Source organism: Mytilus trossulus, chromosome 2 (genome assembly GCF_036588685.1).
Source record: "Mytilus trossulus isolate FHL-02 chromosome 2, PNRI_Mtr1.1.1.hap1, whole genome shotgun sequence".
NCBI classification, from domain to species: domain Eukaryota; kingdom Metazoa; phylum Mollusca; class Bivalvia; order Mytilida; family Mytilidae; genus Mytilus; species Mytilus trossulus.
The window spans coordinates 3,621,936-3,648,591 of NC_086374.1; the positions used below are offsets into that span (position 1 = coordinate 3,621,936).

General features: G+C 31.8%; 1 protein-coding gene across 2 annotated transcripts in view; it reads right to left on the reverse strand.

Moving 5' to 3' along the window:
- Positions 1 to 6,625: 6,625 nt before the first annotated feature.
- Positions 6,626 to 26,656, reverse strand: part of LOC134706289 (uncharacterized) — a 29,328-nt gene continuing 9,297 nt past the window's right edge. The window contains exons 3-12 of one of the 2 annotated variants that reach the window (XM_063565078.1): positions 26,566 to 26,601; positions 25,724 to 25,814; positions 24,587 to 24,655; positions 19,415 to 19,462; positions 18,113 to 18,151; positions 16,780 to 16,884; positions 15,373 to 15,468; positions 9,658 to 9,807; positions 9,017 to 9,037; positions 8,101 to 8,218 (exon numbers count right to left, since the gene is read on the reverse strand). In XM_063565078.1, coding sequence (XP_063421148.1) covers positions 9,024 to 9,037; positions 9,658 to 9,807; positions 15,373 to 15,468; positions 16,780 to 16,884; positions 18,113 to 18,151; positions 19,415 to 19,462; positions 24,587 to 24,655; positions 25,724 to 25,814; positions 26,566 to 26,601 — 648 coding nt within the window. In that variant the 3' untranslated portion in view covers positions 8,101 to 8,218; positions 9,017 to 9,023. Of the gene's footprint in view, positions 8,219 to 9,016; positions 9,038 to 9,657; positions 9,808 to 15,372; positions 15,469 to 16,779; positions 16,885 to 18,112; positions 18,152 to 19,414; positions 19,463 to 24,586; positions 24,656 to 25,723; positions 25,815 to 26,565; positions 26,602 to 26,656 lie in introns of both variants that reach the window. The other variant, XM_063565077.1, reaches the window with a different exon arrangement.

The window sequence follows — 26,656 nt, forward strand, 5'->3', positions numbered from 1 at the left end:
TACACAATCAAAGCAAGCGCGACAACCACGCGTTTAAATCACATGCATTAGGAAAATACATCTTAAAATGTTTAATTTATTAGTATGCGATGTAGACTTAGACCGAAACAGAAACTTTGCTTTTTCGGTGATGTGGATTGGCTCCAATGTCCAAGATATATGTATTAAATGACGGCGTGTCAAAGGAAAAGACACATTTTATCACACATATAGATTTGGATCTGGACACATATTAGGGGAAAAATTGACTATATTAGCAATAACTTCTATTTGTAGCAATATTCCAGCAGCACCTGCATACGGGGTATATATCTCCCATTGATACGATATTACCGTGCTTGCATTTCCTATCATGATTTTCTTGATAGAGGGTTACTGCTCACAAGGAAGCTATTAAACCAAGAGTTCCAAATGGTGAAGTTGAAATCATCCCTTCGTAAATTTTACGGACGCCATCACGAGTTGGTTGACCGTTATGGAATAACCGTTTCGTAAATGATATCGGATATGTTCCTTACGTCGTAACTACAATCCCCTTCCCTTTCATGAATTTGACCTACCGAATTAGACTATTTACCGGATTTTTAATCACATAAGCAACACGACGGGCGCCGCATGTGGAGCAGGATCTGCTTACCCTTCCAGAGCACATGAGATCACCCCTAGTTTTTGGTGGGGTTCGTGTTGTTTATTCTTTAGTTTTCTATGTTGTGTCACGTGTACTATTGTTTTTCTGTTTGTCTTTTTCATTTTTAGCCATGGTGTTGTCAGTTTGTTTTGGATTTATGAGTTTAACTGTCCCTTTGGTATCTTTTGTCCCTCTTTTAAGGAATTTATTGATATATTATCTCAGAATATCTTTCACTAAATAAGTATCCATATATAATCAACCCTCATGTGCTCCTACTCAGACTTTGTAAAACGTCATCAGTGTCTGAGTAGAAAGTTGATGAACCAGGGGTATGTCAAAGAACGTCTCGTCCTTTTTCTAAAAAAGTTCATCGGAAGGTACCAAGACCTTGTTGATAAATATTCCGTATCAACTTCTCAAATAATACACGATGGTCTTGATGTATAGATTCTGCGTACTGATGTTGTGTATCATCTTAACAACATGTTTTATTGTTCTTTTATTTGTTTTTGTTCTATTATTAAGATTACTTTTACTGTTGAATGGTTTTATCCGTTTGACGTGGCTCGGTACTTATACATCTCGTCAATGTGTTTGTATTGGCTTTCATTTTTTGATGATTTGTTTTTGTGACTCTTTGTATTTCTTTTGTGCTTATAACGTGACTCTGTACTTTAAAAGATCCCGTCAGTATGATATTTGTCTATAATATGTCATTATGATATATTTCTATTATGAATTACTATATACGTTGAACCACAAACGTCAAAATCATTCAATGGCGTAGTGGAATTAATAATTTTTGAATTCTCATAAATTCTATGTATAACTTTTGGACTAGTTTGAATCTCGGTCTATTTCTGTAATTTGTTCTTGCATACTTTTGATTTTTTAACCCTGTATGCGTACATTGCCTATGTAAATTTTAAAATTGTTTGTATGCACATTGAACGACAAATTTATGTGACGTATATAATTTTCTGACGTCAGACACTCAAATCAATCCATGTGTTCGTTGATAGTAGATGTTTTTGTGTCCTGTTAAATTGTTCCCTTTTAAAAGTTTTGGATTCTCATAAATTCTATGTAAAACTTTTGGACTAGTTTGAATCTCGGTCTATTTCTGTAATTTATTCTTACATACTTTTGATTTTTTTTAACCCTGTATGCGTACATTGCCTATGTAAATTTTAAAATTGTTTGTATGCACATTGAACGACAAATTAATGTGACGTATATAATTTTTCTGACGTCAGACACTCAAATCAATCCATGTGTTCGTAGACAGTAATGTTTTTGTGTCCTGTTAAATTGTTCCTTTTAAAATTGTTATACGATGATGACTGATGTACCCATATTTTGACTATTTTATTAATTGTGACTGTTTTTTAACGCATCATGTAAATTAAGCGGAATTTGATGAGACTGTTATTAAAGTGAGAGTGTTAGCGCTATAGAACCAGGTTTAATCCACCATTTTCTACATTTGAAAATGCCTGTACCAAGTCAGGAATATGACAGTTCTTGTCCATTCGTTTTTGATGCGTTTTGTTTTTTGATTTTGCCATATGATTATGGACTTTCCAAATTGATTTTCCTCTGAGTTCAGTATTTTTGTGATTTTACTTTTTATACAGTTTGTTAGAGAGTCGACTGAATTAATACTTTTCATAATGAAAATTAACTCATTTCCTTCTGTGAAAGTGCATCGCATGTACACTAAAAATGAAACGCCCTACGATGAATATCAAAGTATAGTACCATTGTTCGACAGTAAACCTGAATCGACGAACTAAAACAACATGGTAGAATTTGATTAAATAGCAATAAGGTTCAAAACAAACCTGTTTTAAATTAAACATTATTAATAATTGTGTAAAAAGGTACATTTTTCTGCAAATGAAACTGAACTGCTACTTTCAAATGTATTTTACGCTCTGTTTGTGATTTTTTTCCTATTCATCTATTTGTGAAGCAGTTTTGCACCTTGACGGCTGTAGGCGCGATAAAATTCCTTCCGCATCTTATAACTATATCATGAATTTATAAAAACAGTACACAATATATATTATTTCTGAATTTTGAATTGAAAAATAATGAATTTGTCGTATGTTTATGTAGCATTCTACTTCAGAAATTCATCACGGATACAGTAAAAATAACATTACAGGATTGGCATATTACAAACACTTATATACTACAAATATGTAAGTAGCTAAGGTCGTGTTCTAATTAAGAAAGACTCTTTGTTAGTGTTCATAACATTTAAAACTATCAAAACAAATGTTAAATCAGTAGTAACATGTATTTTAAAACAGGCTATATGAAACACGTCTACTTGTATTTTTGTCCATCTGATGAGTTAAGCCTTTTTCAACTGATTTTTATAGTTCGTTCTTTTGTTGTATTGTTATAACACTGTCCCATGTTAGGGGGAGTGTTGGGATGTTGCTAACATGTTTAACCCCGCCACATTATTTAAGTATGTACCTGTCCGAAGCCTGTAATTCAGTGGTTGTCGTTTGTTTATGTGTTACATATTTAGACTATGCGGTATGGGCTTTGCTCATTGTTGAAGGCCGTACGGTGACCTATAATTGTTAATGTCTGTGTCATTTTGGTCTCTTTTGGACAGTTGTTTCGTTGGCAATCATACCATATTTTCTTTTTTATATTCAATATCAGTCAGTGAATAAACAATAATTCGATTAAAAACATTAAAGGTCAATCTTAATATTTTCTTCAATTTAAAAAAGAAGATTTGCTATGTTTGCCAATGAGACAACTGTGTACAAGAGACCAAAATGACACAGATATTAACAACTATTTAACCTAGGGTTCGAAATCATCCCTTCGTAAGTTTTACGAACGTCATCACGATTTATTTAACCGTTATGGAATATTTGTTTCACAGATGGTTTCGGATATGTTCCTTACGTTTTAACTCCAATTCTGTTCCCTTTTCACTAATGTGACCTACCTAATCAGACTATTTACCGGGTGTGTTATAGCCTGAGCAAGACGACGCATGTCACATGTGGAACAAGATCTGCATACCCTTACAGAGCACCTGAGACCAACCCCGTTTTTTATGGGCTTCGTGTCGCTTACTGCCTAGTTTTCTATCTTGTGCCTGTATACTATTGTTTATCTTTTTTTTTCTTTTTTTGCGATCAGTTTGTTTTCTATTTATCAGTTGCATGGTTCCTCTGGTATCTTTCGCCCCCTCTTCTAAGGTATGTTATTCATGGGGAAGCTTATCCTTAATTTTAAGTTTGTTTACAGTTGATATTTACCAAATACCTGTATAAATAGTATATCACACAATGTGTGTGTGTGTGTGTGTGTGTGTCAGTCTAATCCTCGTATTGGTAAGTTTTTCTTCAACCAAAATGTCAATGTCACTGCACCAAGGATTTAACAAGCCATAATTTCAATGTTACTTTGTCACTGCCTCGGGAGTTTTACAAGATGTACGTACAACTGCCTTGACACTATTACTAGCTTATATTTAATGCGTTTCCCTCAGTTTTAGTTTGTTACCTCGATTTTGTTTTTTTAACCATCGATTTACGAGTTTTGAACAGCGGTTTACTACTGTTTACTACTGTTGCCTATATTTGGGTAGGAATTCAACTGAAAAAAAGGAAGTAGCCCAGTCTTTTTATTTCACCTTTCGGTATATTGATGATGTACTGTCTCTTAATAAAAAAAAAAGATTACATTTAAGGTGTAATACCACCATTGATTTGTCCCTATTAATCTATGTAAAATTGACAATTTTAAAACAATTGTACAGTTTGTACCTTTATTTCAACCAAAGAAATACTTTGCATGTATAAAGTTGAATCCTATCCAGTGCTACAGTGAAAATTTCACACTACATTTCATTGCATATAGAAAGTAACCATCACCGGAAGTAAACAACCCATTTTTTACACTGTTATTTACTGGTTACCTGCTTTGGTAACTATGTAACCTAAACGTTCAAAAATATTTTTATAAGACCATCAAATAAAAAAAGAATGATGCTTTCAGATACCCAATATACATGTTTATGAAAAATGTAAGTGCATTGAAATGCAGGGTTAATTTTCTACAACTGTCAAACTCAAGGGAATATTTTTTAAGGCCTACTTTCGTATACAACTGGATGTGACGTACCATGATTTGGTGGTATTACACCTAAAGGTCACATCCGAAATCTGCTTCATATTTAGACCATTTTATCGAAATGACTACTCATGGTAGGTTAAATAGCAAAATTTATGATAAACGTGATGATTTTAATTTTCCTATAGTCATTTTCCATTTCTGTGTAGCAACATCCCAGCGGCACCAGCATATGGAGTATATATGTCTATGAATCAATCAAATTAAGGTCCTCATTCAAAAAGTTTACGGTCGCCATCATGAGCTGATTGGCCAATATGCCAAAAGTATGTCAGAAATCATATCTGATATTCTTCCTCAGACATAATAACCTTCCATCATCATCGAACTATACAAAGAAATAACACGACGGGTGCCGTATTCCGGGGCACCTGATTTCATTCCCGGTTTTTAGTGCAGTTCGTGTTGTTTCTTATTTATCATTTATAACTAATGAGGTAAATGTCCTTTGGTTTTGTGAGTCTATGTTAAAACTCCTTGATTTGATTGTTATTGTTTTATAAAACATTTTGAAAACATGTAATTACTATTAATTATCATATCAATGATAACTCTTATTATCATAGAAGTGTTGACCACAGGGATAGGGATATAGTAGCTAATCTATCTATGTTTTGCAAAGAACACATACATTTAAGGTGGGTCTATTAGAACCTTATAGTGCGACGAAAAAAAGGTTACAAGTTGTCTAAATGTTGAGTATATCCCCCCCCCCCCCCCCCAAGTATAACTTGGCTAGAAATCATTTTATAATGAATATACATATGTCTACTTTAATTTCCCTATGTTGTAAGAAATTCGTATGTTCACAAAATAATTCTTTTCCGAATAGAGTATTTTTGTAGTTTTGTCATTCACTTACATCAAAATAATTTTTTGAACGAACATGCCTTCATTTCCTTCAAGAGAATTCAATTTTTCGAATAGCCATAATTCATTATCGCCAGTTAATTAAACATATCGAATTTTTCGTCAAAAATATAGATATCAACTTTATTTTACTGTCCCTATAGCTTTATCTACAGATGTGTATTCATTTGTGTAATAAACTTGTTAAACATCCTGATAGGTATTCCTGATTAAAAATTGTATTAGCAGGTATAGAAAATGTTAAAATTATTGACGTTAAAAACAATAAAAATCAGTTTTACATGGAAATGTATTACTCTTCTCGGGGTCATTAATTTCAAATTAACATTCTAGCAATGTTTCAATTTACTTTAGTTTGCTATTATATATAAGGTTTTCCAGTACAATGTTGTTATGTTTAAACCGATATGCATTTTCGCCTTTTTGTGCAAAAGAAAAAGGATCTACTTACTGAAAGACAAATCTACGACGTACAATTCTGCCTAATTTCGTCTAGCTCATTGACACTTAATAGGCTTCTTTGTTTTTAAGCCATTGATTTTGCCATTTAATTAGATAGTTTGCGTTTTGAATTCCTCAAAGTTCAGAATTTTGTGATTTTACTTTTTACATGCGAAGACAATATTATTAGAGTTTTTATCTGCGTGAATAACGACATATTTGTCAGTCAGAGAGGATTAAGCATCCACAACCTATCACACTTCATTATATACCATAGTCATCATGGGATGATCTTGTGTTAAAAATCACTGCCATTTTTATATTGTTCGGACTTCAATTGTTCATTAAAAAATAAAAACAATATCAAATTCGTGGCTTTTTCCGAACATATTTTTTTTTGTGTATTAATTTTTTTATTTAAAAAAAAACTCAAAATGTTGAGATACATAGATATATATATATAACATATAATTAATAATATAAGTATTATTATCAAATTTTTTTCAATAGCAATTAAAAGCTTAAATGTTCTGCATGTATATGGTAATTATTTACTAGATCATACTCATTTTTTATCACTCTGGAATAAATTGCATGAATGATTTCATGAACCTTTTTCACTTATCACAAACATTTCTGTCAACTAAAACGTCGAAATAAACATAAACATGAGTGGCACCAGAAGATGTCAGGAGAGATCATATACATATAAGAGACATACAGGACATATTGGATATAATTACATAATCAAATAACAACTATAAAGTCATGAAAAAAACCAATTTAAATACAATAAAATCAAATCAAACATATACATACACTTATAAAAACAATCTTAATAAACATTGTCGATAGCAATTTTATCATGCAAACACATAATTGTCTAACTGTCATGTACAACAATATCATATTATTATACAGTTTTAAAATATGTGTTTCATAAATGTTTCTCGTTTCTACTTTTTCTATTAGATTAAACTGTTAGATTTTCAGTTTGAATGGTTTTACACTAGTCATTTTAGGGGCCGGTTATAGCTTGCTGTTCGGTGTGTGCCAATGATCCGTGTTGAAGAACGTATTTTGACCTGTAATAGTTTGCTTTTACAAATTATGACTTGGATTGAGAGCTGTCTCGTTGGCACTGATACCATATTTTCTTATTGAATGAGTACGAAAAACATAGATTCCTCACATATAAATATATATTTGGTGTTTGGTAGGTATTTTTAATCAAAGTAGTCGCACCTGTAAGAGTCGGTATTGAAGTGCGTTTATTAGAGCGACATGTATAAATGAAATACATAACCAGAACAGTGTTTCAATTTAGCCAAAAATCCCATGAATCTGACCCAGAAACAATGTTTTTAACATTTAATAATAAATAACTTTTAAGTTAAAAAAGAGCTGAAATTTCTAACTCAAGTACATTCCAAGAAAAGAGGACTTATTGTTTCTTTGGTTTCATAACAGAACTTATATAAACAGCTGATTTCTTCAAACCCAGAGTTCTGCCATAATAAATAAGTATCGTAAAATCTAAAACTAGTTCATAATGCATGTGTTAAATTTAGTACAACAAAAGTAAACATATAACTAATACAAAACTTGTATTGCACTTTTATCATTCTTCTGGCGGAATAGGAAACTAAATGGAAAGTTAAACACGTATTTCTGTAAATTTTCGTCCAGTTATAACAAGTAATTCCAAATGTAATTAGGACAGATTTTCCTCTGAGTTTATGTCAGTATGTATGGTTAGAATTTGTGATGATAATGGAATTAATATATATACATAATGTATGATGTTCAATTCAAATATGATCCCAAGACATACATATAAAACTCATTATTTCAGAAAAAACCAACATTAATACATGTTATTGCTCACCTCAGTTAAAAATTCAAATATAGTACAGTTGTTTTAAAGAACATAAATGTAATAAAACTCAATAAACATAGATAAAATGATCAATTCAAAACATAATAGACAAGATTTTCCACCATTCTTCTTTGGTGATATTATTTGTTCCTTTGTTGATAAAAAGACAGATTTCATTATTTCCGTGTTGTTAGAGATGCAGTTTTCAATTGATTCGTCTACTTCTTAAATATAAATAAATAAAATATATAATAAATTTCATTAGGATAAATTGACCAATATTAATTTACTAGATATAGATGAACTCACGATACCAAAAATGTATTCTTTGTGTATTGTTATGCAGTCTGCTTAACTGCTTCATAACAAATATGTACAATTCACAATTTGCAAAACCGAACTAATTGTTTTGGGATAAAGGTCCAATGTCGGTTGCTGTATCACCGACAGTTTTTCTCTGCTATTTATACTTCTTTAAATGTACCACATACAAAATGAAATGAACTATTAAATGCAATTTATGTATGCTGACTACATGACCTGTGTCATATATAGTAATTAAGATATTAACGTTAGCTAAAAAAAAAAAAAAAAGACGATGTTGATGTAAATGTCTTTTGGTTTCATTTTTTTTTGTTTACTCCTTGGTTGTGATTGTTATTGTCTTCTAAAATTCTTCAATAGTAGATTCAACCAGTTAATATGGTTTAATTTCGGTATAAGCTTAGTTGAGCCATAGACTATTTTAGATATATAATTAATCGGGTTATGAATGTTATTACCATGTTTAAAAAAGTAATATAACAAAACTATCGAACCCAAAACGGAAAGACACTTGGAAAAATCAAGTGATGAAAAACATAGAATGAATAAAACAGCTGTCATATTCCTAACCTGGGTTTAAGATGATTTGATTTTGCCTTTTTATACTAAAAAATAAGCTTCTTTTACTTTTTTAAACATTCAACTTAGATCGTTATTTTACACAAAGTTTTGAATATTAGTACAAATTTATTACATACAATGAGCCTATAGGTGTTTACCTGAAGAGTAAATAAATTTGATTATAAAGAATAAAATGTTTTATTTGGGTGTGTTTAAAAACAAATATAGCAGAAAACCTTCATCGGCGTTTTTGAAGCAACCATTCAAATGCGGGTACCAACTTGTAAAGACGATTTCAAACAGCAATACTTTACGAAATCCTATCAGAATTGGAATAGTTTTTATCATAATATCATATAGCACCATTCATCAAAGGACTCGGTTGGTTAAAAAAAAGTGGTAAATAACCGGAATTTAAACCAATTTACACATATATCAATTCAGAGGGTAATGTTGTCATTTTAAGGTATTTTTAACATTACCTTAAAAGCGGGAAGATTGGCTAGCCACAAAACCATGTTCAACCCAACATTTTCTTTAAAATATCCTGTACCAAGTCAGGAAAATGGCCGTTGTTATATTATAGTTCGTTTCTGTGCGTGTTTTGTTTTAGTGCTGCATTTATGTTGTGTCGTAGTTCTCCTATTATTTATATTTAATGCGTTTCTCTCATTTTTAGTTTGTAACTCAGATTTGTAAGGGTTTTTTTCTCAATTGATTTATGAATTTCGAAAAGCAGTATACTACTGTTGCCTTTATTTTAAACTATTGTACTTACTTTTTGATATTGTACACTTTAGTTTTATATCCTTAATATTTATAAAACATGTTTCATTTCTGCTTTTCTTACAGTGCTCTAATTCTGATGCCTCATGATCTATTTTGCATCTACGATACGGTATATTTTCACAATATGTACCATCATATCCTGAAGTAAAATCATTTTGTTTAAACTACTTGAGCTTCTTGTATATTAATACATGATGCAAATATGTGTCAGTTTTGGTCACCTTCTAAAAACACCAGTTTTCTAGTTATTTCTTTTATAAGCACATACATGAGTACCCCTATGTGTTGTTATTATATTCGATTTACAAAATAACATTTATAAGTTTTAAAATAGACAGCAAAACCTGAAAGAAACAGCAAGAGGCTGTCAAAGAAACAGCAAATCGGATTTTCCTGCAGAGGTCAAACCCTGAACAGTTGAGCAAGTATAGACACAACTTTTCAGCCTAAAACAGCTCTCAATTTGAAATGTGGTTGAATTTTGTGAAAGAGCATGGGGTTGTCCGACCGTCCGTCCGTTCGTCGCAACATGTCGGACATAAATACAAAGTCGAAATCGTCATTATTGAACTCGACCTCCATTTGTTTGTCAGTAACAACATATTTGAATTTAAAAAGCTGTGGTTAAACGGTTCATGAGTGAATGCACGGACAACATTTGACTGCCGACCAACCACCGGGCCCGTCCGCCCTCTCGCCGTACATCCCCAAATTAATAACCGACATCTTCGAGGGGTAAAGACTCCAAACTGCATCGTCAACTTTTCAAAGTAGATAGTTCTTGATATGCTGATCCATTAAATTGATCACACTTTAAAAACTAGCTGCTAATATTTTCAACATAACGGCAAACAATAAGTTAGGAATTTGTATTATTAGTGCGGTGACTGAAGGCAGATTTTTTTTAATTTAATCTCCCCACCGAACACACACCTATAGAATATATCATTGGAAAGAGGAAATCGTGTACTATAATAATATGCCTGTCGTCATGATTTGATATGGTCACATTTTTTACAAATTGAGGTCAAAGGTCATATGTAAAAATTTGGGAAAATTTGGGAGGGTTTCAATTTTGACATTTTTTTCTTATTTCTAAACTGTACCTAAATACAAATGATACGTTTTGGCTTTAGTAATGTTTGTTATTATACATAAACCTTAATCATTGAGATTTTATTATCAAATAAATTCCTAAAACGACGTTTTATAAACAAAACTTCAAAAATCAAGTTTTCAACCTATAAAATGATTTGAGCACCTTAACCTTATGAAAAATTTCAATTTCGGTTAAAAATCAAGTGTCATGCAGGGCAATACTTTAAAATTATTTTTTAAACTATCATATTGGTTGAGGTATCAATCCGAAGCAATATAACTCTTCAGTCAAATATGACCTCAAATTGAATTTGCGGATACTTCAGTTTTTTTATTGACTACTCATTGCTTTTGGTTGTTGTTCACGATTATTACTGCTTCCATAGTACTATCTGTTGTTGTGTATTTAACTCTGGTAGATATCTGTTATATTAAAGGTTTTGTACCTATATCCCCCCTTTTTTTCCTTGCAACGTACCACAAACTTCAAAAGTATTCCATATAAGAAAAACAAGATGTGATATGATTGCAAATGAGACAATTACATGTAACTCTCAAAATGAGACCAAATGAGACATAAATTAACAAGTATAGGTCCCGTACGGGCTTCAACAATGAGTAAAAGTTATACTGCATAGTCTTCAAATCCCGAAATGAATAATGTAAAACAAACGAAAAATCTAACGGCCTGATTAATGTACAAAATAAATGAGAAAGAAACAAATATGGTATATAGAAACAAACGACAAACACTGCATTACCGTCTCGTGACTTTAAACAGACACATACAGAATGTGGCGGGGTTTGACTTTTTAAGGGCGCACCAACACTCCCCTTACCTGGGGGATGGGACCGTGTGTACCAGGGCAAAAAGCTTTATACCAAAATCAACCGTCATCTCCATCATCTTCTTTTTCAACAAGACATGTTTTAATATTTCTACACATTTCACTCATGGCCACAAGTCTGAACGTTGAAAGGTTCTGCTCAAAGAAAACACGTTATTTTGAGTTTTTCCTTACAAGGACAGACAAGGTATTGTAGGAAATCGGAAGGCATTTGTTCCTAAAAATGCTTCAAACCATCCCTATCAATTCATCCAAGATTTAACAGAGATCTAAAGGGGTTTTTGGAAAGTGCGATGACATCCATATGCCTGTCTGCAAAGATGATGGGGAAACATTATACGAGACGTACACACTATCTTGAATTCACTCAATTTCATGGTTGGCAACACATTAGATAGCGTACTAGCGTCGCACTTCACTTTAAGAAGCATAAAATCCATTGGCATTCAAAGTTTCAACAAGGTGTTTTGAACCAAACTCATGGTACATTTGTAATGCCAATCCTAAATGAAAAGGAGGGGGAAAAAGGCCACACAAACGATTGACTCAACAGTTAATTAACATTTACGCAATTTCTCTGGTGCCATTTTCCAGAATAGTCTTGTCTGTATTCAGTTTCATCGAGTAACCATAAAATGAATTGCAATAAATACGAAAGCATTGAATGAATTGAAGAAGGAAGTGACAATTCATCCGAAGTTGGGTATTCTTCTGTAGAGCTTCGATGTCATTTCTAAGTATGCTTGCAGCGGAATGAATATCTGTCCGTGATTTATATCTACTACGGTTGACATTGAGATTTCGAGGTCAGTTTTCAATTGACTTGCAGCTAGGCATCTCAAATAGTTTTTTTTGCTACTAAGTATTATGTTATTTTGCCTTGAACTTGTTGAAGTTGATTGACAACTGAATTTCTATAAAAAGCAAATGATAAAATTGAGAAAGGAAATGGTGAATGTGTCAAAGCGACAACAACCCGACCATAGAGCAGACAACAGCCAAAATGAGTTTAGACTGCATTCTACAAGTAGAATATTTTAAATTAAAATCAGCCGGAAGGAAAGATCTATATTTATCAAGTAACTGTGTCATGGGAATTACCATTAAATTGTTTTCAATAGCCAAAATAAAATTAGTAAAAGCAGTATCCTGATCTGAAATATCTGCTTCAACGGGTTTGGATTTATTTTTTTCGTTTTTAGCAAATTATTTGTAATGCAATCAAAATGACACAGTGCTTGAAGTTTAAATGATGGACGGGAAACTGTTTCAACTTTAACCTTATCTGACACGGATAAAACATTCTTAATACGCTCATCTGATTCAAACGTTTGTATCTTTATCAAATGTTTTGTTGCAACAAAATACAAGCGCTCCAGTTGAACGATTGCATTATAGAACGCGTACAATTACCCGAAACTAAGGGACAACAGTCCGATTATTGTATGTCGTCATTAAATATCAGAGCTGAGGAGCTTCCTCGCTCTAAAGGGGGAACCAATATGTTTACTAGTTTAACTTTTGTAGCATGAACTTTGATAAACTGCCTGCACAGAGTTCTTCAAATTAACAGTTATTGCATGAAATATCTTGATGTTCACTTCATACAATCTTTTATTCAACATTGTTCAATGCAGATACAAAAATCGACTTCCCTTTACTGGTAAATTGACTCAAAATTTTAGTCGATTATTTAAGCACTGCATAAAATTTAACGACTTTTGTCTTTTCTTTGGACTTAATGGAGCAAGTTGCAACGGACTTAATATGTCATGGAATATTTACTGAAACTATCCGTCAATTATTTTGATTTTACAATAAGTGGCATATATCAGTGCACTTTAATGAAAATATGTGTATATAATAGCGAAAAAGGTAGTAAATCCATATATCAGTTGAGGGCAAATTATTGACTAATACACAAAATGTGACGGAAGGCAAGTGATTCAGTTCCGTGTTAAAATTGAAGTTTTTTTCTCATTCTTATTCCATTGATTTCTTAAGGTTTTTTTCATATTTTGGTTCCGAAATTTTTATCACTTATTAGTTTTATGAATTACTATATGCTTAAAATATAATGGGATAATCTTTATTACTGCTATGAAGAAGAAACTAAAGTTTGTGTCTAAATTTCCAATTAAAATTACCTCATTTTTAAACAGTCCAAACTTAGCAAATTTTATAGATTAGAAGAAAATACAATTCTGAATAGAATATTTTGACATATGAAAATAGCTTCAGGAAAAATTATTTCAATTAAATGTAGGCAAACATTCACAATTTTTCATTTTCAAAAAGGGGGGTTGAAATTCTCCAATATACTACTAGTCATTAAAACGACTTTTTAGAAAAATGTGACCGTACGAAATTTTGACGACAGGGCAAAAACGAAAGAAGACATTTTTAGCCGTGTGTTATTTGGGGAGATTAAACTCGCGATCTAGACGACTTTTTACACTTCTGTCACCGCACTATATGGGCAGTTACTTCAAAACAGGTTGACAGGGTTTCAAATATTTTCAGGTCTCTAAGATCTTGTGTTGGTCATCTTTACACACACACTTTGTACCCAGGTACCATGTGTTTCACAATATCATCGAGTAAAATGCTTCGCCAAGCACAGCATGATGCGACCGTAGAGGTCGAACACTGAACCGTGTGTGCAAGTGTGGACTCAATATTCAAGCTTAATACTATCTGAATTTGGATTGTGATCAAATATTTGACATGATATAGGTTTCTGATTATGAAAAGAAAGGGGAGTAAACTCATTTGTGAAATGTATTTAGTAAGTGAAAACGAATTGCAGTTTACTAGTTTCAACTAGATGCTATGTAAAATAATGGCTGCAGTACCTTTGCAACAATTGATATTTTATTGTTATGTCATTTGAACTAAATTTTATTTTTCAATTGCATAATTATTCAATAGGGCTCTCCAGATGCTTTTAAAACTGTTACATATTTAAATCCTCTTTGGTTTAATATTGCATGACAAAGATGGGTTTTTGACACACACGCAGTTCTTTGTTTTCTTTCAGAATAATTGATAGTTTGAAAGCAAGTGATTATTTGTCCGATACATTAGTTACACTGAGTTATAACAGGGTTGTTTTTTAGATGAAAGAACTATTTAAGAAAGATTATATTGTTGATATTCAAATTTTACTGTTCTGCATGTAAACCTTCAAAGTGTAGTTTTATGGAACGCCTTTCGTTTTGCAGAGATCCCCTAATTGAAAGACATTTCACAACATAACAGTTTCTCAACGATAGGTAAGTTCTTGGGCAGGTAATTGCCAATTGAAAAGGAATCGGTTTGAAAATCGGTTCTTTATAAAATTATGGAGATGCAGTATAATTCCAATAGGTTATTTTCGAACATCTTATAAACATCAAATATATCGGTGCATAGACATTGAAAAATGTTTTCACCTATGTATGACATTTGAATGCATTGTGGCAAACAATGGTAAACTTCCTTTCATTTTCATAATTTAGTACTTCTAATACAACAGTAAGAAGATGTGGTATGATTGCCAATGAGATGAACTCTCCTGTGAGACAAAATGACGCAGAATTATACAACGGTAGGTCATCGTAGATTTTATTCTTTCGAACTGCAGATATTTTGACATATTTATAATTTGCTGATCAATTTAACGTTTTCCAGTAATTAGAGAATAGACACTAAACGCTGTATGTATGTTCTGCTTTGCTGGTCGGATACAGTATTATATATAATAGTTCTTGAAATACCTTCTGGGCATTTGCAATAAAGGCCTTCTCCTGTCTTGTCGTCACAGATACATGTTCCATTGTTCAAACATGGACAATTATCTTTGCACCATGAACCTGGCAAATTATGTAAGTTAGGTTAGGTTTATAAACTATAGAACTTCTAATAGAATGATTACACATATAACCAAAAAAAATCCGAAACCTTACGATCAGACTATTTAACTTCATACGTATGGTATATAAGGATTAAATATTAAATTAACATGATTCGCCCACATCATATTATTTTTCACCCACAGACAGTAAGTCATAATGTTGTCAAACAATATTCTATAATAATAACTCTGCTCATGTCCATGAAATCAACGTAATTCAGTGCAAAACATCGTTAACTGAAATAACTTTAAATCAATTTTACACATGTTTACATGCTTTTGGTATTTTTGCATTGTCGGACATCCTTAACCTAAATAAAATGATTTACATCATTGCTGAGCTCCCAGTAGAATGTTTCGTTTTTGTTAGGATTGTCCTTTTAAGTTTTACAATTACTCGAAAATTGACCAAAATCATAAAAATGTTTTCAAACTAGATTTCTAAATTTGATAACATATTCGGAAATATTTATTCCTGTTTTAAATCAATATTTGTTTGTCTGAAACTTGTAATCTGATATCAATCGCTCCTCATAGCTTTTCAACGTCTTACATGTGTTCCCTATTTACGACTAAACACCTTTGTAAATTAATGTTAATTGTGTCGCAAAAATTACCAGAAAAATTCTTGTTTGGATTACAATATAGAAAACTTGCAATCTTTGTTCAAATAAATCAATCTATGATGAGATTAGCTACATCAATTTTATGAACAGGATATAAACACAGATAGAGAATGATGCTGAGTTCAGTTCAGTATTTGACATGGTTCAGCTTAGTGTCTAGACAATTGTCATGGTTTATGCTATATATATATCGATTTTAACAGGTTCGGATCCTAATTGATACATTTTTGGTCCACTTGTTTATATATGATTTTAGCTATTATTTTAAGTCAGTTTGTATGTCCTTAAATCTATAGACGAATCATTCTTTCAAAACATTGTCATGCGTGCTGTTTGATAAAATCCCGGAATACAATGTTTAAACTAGATAGTTAATGGAAAACATCCGTGTTGAAGGCCGTACATTTACCTATAATGGTTTACTTTTATAAATTGTTATTTGGACGGAGAGTTGTCTCATCACCACATCTTCCAATATATATTTTTAAAAAGTTTGTAACAATAGTTTGAAATGAACATATTTTGATGAAGTTTTCGACGACTGACGGACTTAGAACGAAGGACACAAATTGCTAGCAAAATCCCAACTTTCCTGTTATAGCTAAAACAAACGACGATATGTATAATTGTTTCTGATAACTCACATTTCTGTTTCCTTGGTGCATCCTGGCTGTTGCACTGTTGACCAATATCACAAAAACAGAAATTTGGTAAAAGTTTTCCGTTACAATCACTACATCCATGGTGTGCTAAAATATGAATAGTAATAAGTTTATTGATAAGGTTTTATTTCAATCATATTTTTATACGATGCATATCGCTCATCATAAAATGTCAAAATATCAATAGATTTAAGTGATATACACTGTCCTTAATTTCATATTATTTTTGTTATTCTTGCTTGTTTGTACACCTTGTTCTAAGACTGGGTCTACTGTTTGTATGTTCAGATCCCCTTTAAGTGAAAACACTGCTCAGGATTCATGTTATCTGGTTTCATTTGTTTTTGGTCGGTATTTTTTAACTCCACAGCTGACTTTGACTTAACAAATATGTCAATTTTCTATATCACTGAGATCAATCTGTATACTATCAAGACGATTTGATATAATAGAGAGGTAACTTTTTATACAATTCTGTCATTTAACTTTGTCATAAACATGATAAAGATATTCTTATATGAAGAGATCTTATGCTATAGTAATCTGTTGGAATAGCACAGTGAGGGGTTAGATAGTATGAAAAGGTGGCTCCATATGATAATATATCAAAATGCTTTTTTAAGTAGACGTATTTGTCATTGTCCGATAGTAATATGACAGAAAAGTATGAAAGAGTTGCTGTACGTTATATCGAGGTGATTTTATAGTATATCAATGTATCATAATAAGATAGGTATAAGACTTCTAGTTCAATATTTTTTCACTTTCAGTCATAATGTTAACTTGTACTTTTACACTTTCATGGCTTAATATAACGCAATAAGGCGCAATTACTACATAACAAAATTAACGGTACCAATTTTCTTGCACCAGATGCGCATTTCGACAATACATATCTCTTCAGTGATGCTCGTGGCCAAAATATTTGAAATCCAAAGCTTATATAAAAGATGAAGAGCTATAATCCAAAAGGTCCAAAAAAGTATAGCCAAATCCGTGAAAGGAATCAGTGCTTTGCATGAGGGAGATACATTCCTTAATTTAAAATGATTTCTAATATTTTGTAACAGCAAATTCCAAGTGAGCTGCCTACCAAAACCAATAACAACAACAACTTAATATAACATATTTACGGTAATAAATATTATTCAACCGGATATAATAAATTTAATTTTTTGGTCAGCAATTATCTGTCAATCAAACATATCGTTTATCGACTTCAACCTACATTTTTAAATTAGAAAGGAGGAGAAAGAGAGATTGCTAATGGGCATGCAGAGAAAGGAATTTTTCTAACAGCTGTTTATCTACTTACATGCATCGGATGGGCATAGTTTACTCACAAATGGAGACCCTGAAAAACAGATTGTACAAGATTAAAGATTAGCAATTTGATTATTAAGATAATTATGTCACTTCTCCTGTGTGATATTTTGATACATGTGGTTATTGGTTGCACTAATATCATAATTTGTAAAGTTTTCTTTATCATAGCTGACATTTGTGTAACTTTGATGAGAACCTGTCTCCTTTGTTTATCACAAATTTAGTGATAGTTTAAGAATAACATAGGTTTCTAATTTCATTGCAGTCAATCATTCTGAGTCATATACATATATCTTGTGTGTTTTAAGTACCATTCCTTTTCTATAAAATATTTTGGAAACTTGAGGTTACATGGATACCAAAGCTTGTTAAGCAGTAAAGACCAAGGATGAAATTTGATTGGTTAACATCAAGTGATGGTGGTTATCTTGTGTGCAATGAAATATTATGTGAAATTTCGTCTGCTGTATTTGACAGGATAGAACTTTACTCATACCAAGTATTTCTTTATTTGAAACAGAAATAAATAACGAAAAAAAATAAAGTGCTTTAACAAAGATTAATAAGGGAAAACAGTGGTGTTATTAAACTTTGATGAAAGTGAAATAGTGAAAAATAATTTAATAATTCGCTTTTAACATCCAATTTAGTTCAATTTTGTCAAAAAATGATTAATCGCTGATGAATTGTTCAATTGCAAATGAATAAGACGATCCCATTGGATCCGTATCCATGTGACCTTAAATTTAACCTATTAGCATGTAGTAGTCGTATTCGGTCACTAAAAGGAAACTAAATTCAAAATTGTCAAAAAGTAAAACAAAGATGAATCAATTCGTTCAAAATTTTTGTCAAAACGGTGAACATGATTTTGACAACTAATGCTCCTTTAATCGTTATCAAAGTAAACATCGCAATTAAATATAACACTGCTACTGTTTTCCGAAAAATTTACAATGAGATCGTTCAGGACAGTATGTGTTGCATTTACAAAGTAAAAATGAGACTCATAAAAGTGTACACCAAATTATACATAAAGGTAATGATATCCTTTTCTTAACATAGCGATAAACTACCATATAAATTCGATTATAAGAAAGGGTAAATGTAAACATCCATGATTTATTTTTTGTAAGACATTTAAATGAGTCTGTTTCTTTATCGTGTTACTTAGACGATAAAGAGAATTTACGTTCTATTATTGTTAGTATGCCATTGAGATATTTATGGTATAGACTTCCATTGATATAACTATACATTTACACGCGCTTCCATTTATATCTATACTTGCCTGGTTCGCATCTGTCTCTCAGTGGATTTGATTCCCTAGTATAGGACTCTGTTAAGATATAAATTTTCATACATTTGTATTAGATAAGACAAAAATGCTTTGTTATAAATACATGTAGTTTTTTCAATTGAATTTCATATTTTTCGGGTCTTTTATAGCCGACTATGTTTATGTTATGGGGTTTTCTCATTTGATGGTCGTACGAATGTCTATAATTGCTTACACTTCATTTCGTCACAATCATATATACCGATGAAGGATATCTGTTATCCGAAATATTAATAAATAATTACATTTATAGTGCCTTTTTTGATATTGGTGTTGTTGTGTACATTTTTTAGGCGTTTATATATATATATATATATATATATAAATAACAATTTCATGCCTTATATATCATGTACTGTAGTACGACGCTAGATTAAAACTGACGTGGAAAGCTCAGGTGGTCATGTGGTCTAGCGCGCCGGCTGCAGTGCAGGCGATTTAGTGTCACGATATATCAGTAGCATGTGTTCGAATCCCGACAAGGGAAGAAGAAAAAAATTGCGAAAGCAAATTTACAAATCTAACATTGTTGGGTTGATGATAGACGAGTTGTTTATACATTATGTACACAGCCATGTATCACCATCATCTTACTCATTTGTAATTGAACAATTCATCAGCGGTTAATCATTTTTTGACAAAATTGAACTAAATTGGATGTTAAAAGCGAATTATTAAATTATTTTTCACTATTTCACTTTCATCAAAGTTTAATAACAACACTGTTTTCCCTTATTAGTCTTAGTTAAATTTGCACTTTATTTTTTTTTTGTTATTTATTTCTGGTGATCCGATGGATAAATCTGTTGTAGAGTTGTCACCGACTTAGACGTACTTATAAATATAATTATTTTCTGTGACTGAATGTTGCATTAATTTGTAGGATCCTTTACTATAGATAATTGAGCTGATCTGCAATAATAACATATCCATGCCATATATATCATGTACTGTATTACGCCGCTAGATTAAAACTGACGAGGAAAGATAACACACGGCCACCGAAAGCTTTATTTTTGTGAAGCCCAGGTGGTCGTGTGGTTTAGCGGGACGGCTGCAGTGCAGGCAATTTGATGTCACGATATCTCAGCAGCATGGGTTCGAATCACAACGACGGAAGAACAAAAAATTATCTTCCCTCGCCGGGATTCGAACCCATGCTACTGTGATATCGTGGCACCAAATCGCCTGCACTGCAGGTGTCACGATATCACAGTAGCATGGCTCTAGAGTCCAGGTGATCGTGTGGTCTAGCGGGACGGCTGCAGTGCAGGCGATTTGGTGTCATGATATCACAGTAGCATGGGTTCAAATCCCGGCGAGGGAAGAACAAAACATTTGCGAAAGCAAATTTACAGGTCTAACATTGTTGGGTTGATGTTTAGACGAGTTGAATATACATTATGTACACAGCCATGTATCACCATCATTGATGGCTATCCGATGGATAAATCTGTTGTAGAGTTGTCACTGACTCAGACGTACTTATATATATATGAGGGTACTTTTTATATGGCCTTCCAAATACCGTTTCGATCCCTAACATCACTGTCGAAATCCGGATCTGGTGTACTAAAAAACTTTAACACCGTAAATTTGTGGCATAACATCGTGGCCACAAGTTAATTTTTTTTCCTGTTTAGTATTAAATTTATATTTAGATTCATTTTGTTACATCTTGTGATCAATTTTATTTGGCAATCGCCAATGGCAGTCAGCAGGGTTAAAGAACATCAGTTGTTCGACCTGTTAGTCAAATGCGTTTTGTTTAAATATACTTTTTTTACTTTTTTGGTCTTTTGGAAAATGTTGTTTGTGCTGTTTTTAGACCCTTCTACAACGAAATTTGTTTAACATGCACACGTACAAAAATTGCGGTTTTTATCCAACGCAATCATAGGTTTGAACGTAGTTTTCAATTTAGACTCGTTTATCTATATATATATATATATATATTTTATATAAACGCCTCAAACAGTGTAGACAACAACACCAAATACAAAAAAAGATAACTGTAAAATTAATGTAATTATTTATAAATATTTCGGATAACAGACATCCTTCGAATTCCTCAGTCAGATTCTGATGTTAAATGAATAATATCTAAGTCTTCTTAGATTAAAGCATTAAAACGCCTAAATTTAAAAAGTCAAACTGAACATCAGTTAGACGCTTGTGCCATTTGTTAAACATGAAAAAGGTTATATGTCGTATTACAACAGAGAGTTCAAACATATGCTTTAAATAAAAATATTAATGTGCGATAAGAGCTAGCACAATTCTAAAACTTTAACGGGAACTACAATTATGATGGTACAAGAATGATTACGTCAATACAAATTACCAAATAGACAGCACTGAACGATCAAAATTTATAAATATTTCAAATTTACAGAGTAAAGTAGCTACAACAGAGTCTTAGTGTTTAAACATCGCAAACAAACGACCGTTAAAATGTTATAATAAGTTTTGACTAATTATAATTAGAAGAACGTGGCTTGGTACTGTTACATCCCTAAAAAAAAATAGAAATTTAAATTGGTACCTTTAAACAAAGAAACAGAGACTGTAATAATAAGTAGTATAACCTAAATTAGAAGCGCTACACGGAGTCGAACTACATCTTTTTATTTATCCTATTTGGTACCAAAGTTGTTAATTTCTTATCCATAATCTTTCCCGAGCGAGTCTATCCTTCTTAGACCAAGCAGTGATGTGGTCAATAATTTTAATGGTCAGTCGATTGAGATCTGCCTTATTGGGGCCAGGGGATCTCAAATGTCGACTGAGAGGGAGGTCTGTCTTGCATTGGTAGTCTCTACGATGGTCGTTCATTCGTTTGTGAAACGGTTGTTCTGACTCGCCAACATACTGTTTACCAAATTTACACTGTAAGAGATCCACAACAATTAAGTCTTGCAATTAACATTGCAAAATATGGTGTATTCTGTGGTACATTTGATACCATTTACACCACTGGGTCGATGCCACTGCTGATGAACGTTTCGTACACGAGGGTATCACCAGTCCAGTAGTCAATACCAATATATATCAATACTGTGGTCATTTTTACGAATTTCCTGTTTACAAAACTTTTTTTTCGAAAACTATGGATTTTCTTATCCCAGGCATAGATTACCTTAGCCGTATTTGGCACAATTTTTGGAAATTTTGGACCCTCAATGCCCTTCAACTTTGAACTTGTTTAGCTTTATAAATATTTTGATATGAGCGTCACTGATGAGTCTTATGTAGACGAAACGCGCGTCTGGCGTACTAAATTATAATCCGGGAAAGATCTTGGATAAGAAAATTAACAACTTTGGCACCAAATGGGATAAATGCAAAGACGTAGTTCAACTCCGTGGAGTGCTTCACGTTTAGGTTATATCACTTTTTATTACAGTCTATGTTTCTATTTCTTCACCTTTTTCATCTATTAAATAATTTTGTTGAAGATTCAAATTTTATTTGCTTAATTTTTTAGGTATGTAAAAGTACCAAACCACGTTTTTCTTATTATACTTGGTCAAAACTTATTATTACACTTAAACGGCCCTTGGTTCGCGATGTTTAAATACTTAGACTCTGTTGTAGCTACTTTACTCTGTTAATTTGAAATATTTATAAATTTTGATCGTTCAGTGCTGTCTATTTGGTGATTTTATTGACGTAATCATTCTGGTACCATCTAATTGTCGTTCCCGTTAAAGTTTTAGAATTGTGCTAGTTCATATCGCACATTATTATTTGTATTCAAAGCATATATTTGAACTCTCTGTTGTAATAAGCCATATAACCTATGTCATGTTTAACAATTTTTTAGAATGGTACTAGCGTCTTAACTGACGTTCGGTTTGACTTTTTTATTGTAAAAATTTCAAGATTTAAAAGTTTATCTAAGAAGACTTAAGGATGATTTATTTAACATTATACATTTATATGATATCCGATTAAAGATCATAACATAGCTCTATATTCAGCAAAAATACAGGTTTAAGTAGTAGTCTTTACGTAATATTATCCTCGTTTGTTGTTTTTCCTTTGATGACCTTGATTTATTTGCGGTTTTAAACAAACAATGTATACGTCATGTACAGGTATATTAACATCAATGTTGTTTGGGTCTAGTATATTTACGAAAAAGTATCTATGAACTTTAGACAGTCGAGCGACTCAGTTTTAGAATAAATGTCATTCTTAAAATTATAGATTAAGAAAAATCTCTGGATATATTATTTATTACTGTATCCAAATACATCTAACATAAGGTAGCCAACTACAAGTTCCTTGACACAAATGTTATCATTTGTCAGCAAAAATTACAGGTTTTATCAATTAATCACAAATTAATCTAGCAAAGGTATCCATTTCATAAAATCAAAACGTAAACAATATAACATGTTTACTTCTATGGGTAAATGTAATCGACTTATATTCAGTGAATATTACCATTCGTACACAATAAAAGATATCAAATATTAACTCTGGTTAGGTCATATACTATTTAAAACTAAGAAGATCTGGTAGTATTTGTCAATAAACAACTCTCAACCAGATTCCAAATGACGTAGAGGTCAACAACTAGAAGTCACCAAAACTCATTCAACAACAACCAAAACCCATAACCGAAGTAAGCTGGAAAGAAAAGTTTCGATACCAAAATTGTAAAACAGTTCAAATAATAAAACTAAAAGCCTGATTTCTGTACAAAATAATAAACCAAAAGTAAGATATATAACAACACATGACAACCACTGAGTTTTATGCTCCTGATATAGGACAAACATATAACGTCGCAGAATGTGCTGGCAACTTACCCTTCGATTAACCTTGGATAGTGGTATAATAGCATGACATACAAAAAAAATAGAAATCACTTAAAAAAGGCTAAACCCAATACAACGCTACAAACCACATAAGCACGAAAGACACATAGTAGAGATCTGAGAGTACTTGCAGATACTGGAAGCTTGTATAATAACAATAACAACTAACAAAAAATACTGTTTTAAATATAGAATATCATTTAAGTTCACACCATAGTGTTTAAAAGACTTCATGTATGTTATGCTTACAGAAGAAAAACAAAAAGATAATATAAATATTCGTTAGACAACATACCTGCCTTTTCATGGTAAAGACACTCTGGCTCTTTTGTGTGTGTGTTTACGTACTGATGGCTTTTTTGTGCTATCGTTTAAAAAAAAGAAACACATTATGTGACAAACAGTTCTTTTGATAAATGGTTGTAGCCGATATACATGAGAACGTCTTCAGATTAAACCAGACATCATATATCTGATAGAGGATGGAAACCGGCGGTTACTTATGGAAAAATGACTTAAAACAATACAAAGAACGTTGATTTAGTATACATTCTATTGATATTGTTAATTTACGTTAAACCTTTCAATTGATATTTCATCGTGTGGTTTTTTATGTTGTGATGTTATGCTATTGTTTCATGAAAAAGGGAGAAGGTTTGGTACCAGTAAATCCCGCTGCAAATGTTTGAACCTGTCCTAAGTCAGGAATCTGATGGACAGTAGTTGTCGTTTGTTTATGTTATTTATACGTGTTCCTCGTTTCTCGTTTTTTATATAGATTATACCGTTGGTTATCCCGTTTGAATGGTTTTATACTAGTAATTTTGGGGCCCTTTATAGCTTTTTTGTTCGGTGTGAACCAATGCTCCGTGTTGAAGGCCGTACATTGACTTATAATCATTTATGGTTTACTTTTATAAATTGTTTTTTGGATGGAGAGTTGTCTCATTGACACTCACACCACATCTTTCTATATCTATTAAATATATTCCTAATCAAATAGTAAATTTTTCTATGAATCAGAATTCTGGAGCATTATTCCATTGTTAACAGGGAACAACACAGTAGATAATAGAAGTGTAAACTAAAATCTCTTGTTTTTGTTTTTAAGTATTTAATAGAGTGTCTCCAAAATTTACAAAGTCCTGACTTAAACCGTCATGTTAACAAATGTAGATGTAGAATTATATCAAAAAGAAATGTTTGAATAGCTGTATGATTTTAAATCTTAGAGATTTAACTTTTTCTGAATTCATGGGCCAATCACACAAATTTATTGTAACAGTAAAGTCCTTTGAACATGAAACCTGTGTGTCAGTATGACAGTGTTTATAAATCTATATAACAATTCTATACCCTTTAAATAATCTGAAGTAAGCATGTACTAAATTTGAAGAAAAAAATCAATCACTTTAATTATTGTTAAACATACCTGCAGATACGCTATGTACCTTGTCTTTTTTACTTGACTTAGGAATGGTCACAAAAATAACTATGCTTAAAATAACCACAATGACAGCAGCCTGTATAGAACAAATTGTTTTTTTCAAATGGTTCTAGATTAAAACATATTTTGATATAAAAATAAAAATAAAGTTTTATAATTGATACTAGATCTAGTGATACAATTTATTTCATCAATAAAAATCATTGTTGATGATTGCAGTTACAGTTTGATCAAATTTGAATAAAGTTGGAGCTTATGTATTTTTGTTTTAAAATACTTAAATTTAAGAAAATTTTCAGTGTATTAAAAAGATCGACAAATGTAATCCCTACTCATATTAAAATGAACATGGAGTATGACATGAAGGAATTATTTCTAAACTAATAAGTCTGGTCCCGTTTTACGGTCTATAACATGATGGCATTCCTCTTATTGTCAGGTTTTGTGGTATTCTTTCACCTAGAACGCAACTTTGAATGATGAATACCGTAAACGACGATAGTAACCCGATTAGTATTGTATATCATTAAAATTAAAATTAAAGTATCAACATATATATCTTTTTAAGAAAAGTTTATGATTTGAAATTGTGTGTGCTTTCTATACAAATGTTTACCTGTTTTAAAAGAATTCAGTCAGTTTTAATTCAGAAATTTGATATAAAATGCTTCAACTGTATATTTAATTTTTACGTTTCAAATTTATGGACCTTTTTTCCTTTTTTTTTAAATCGAACGTCACTTATGAGTCTTTGTAGATGAAACGCGCGTCTGGCGCAATTAAAACATTTCAATACTGGTATCTAAGATGAGTTTATTTATACTTACACTAACACAAATTTTCAACTTTGATGTCAGCGTGCACTGTGAATGAAACAACATATTATGATTAAAGTCAGACGAGAAAATATTATTAGTT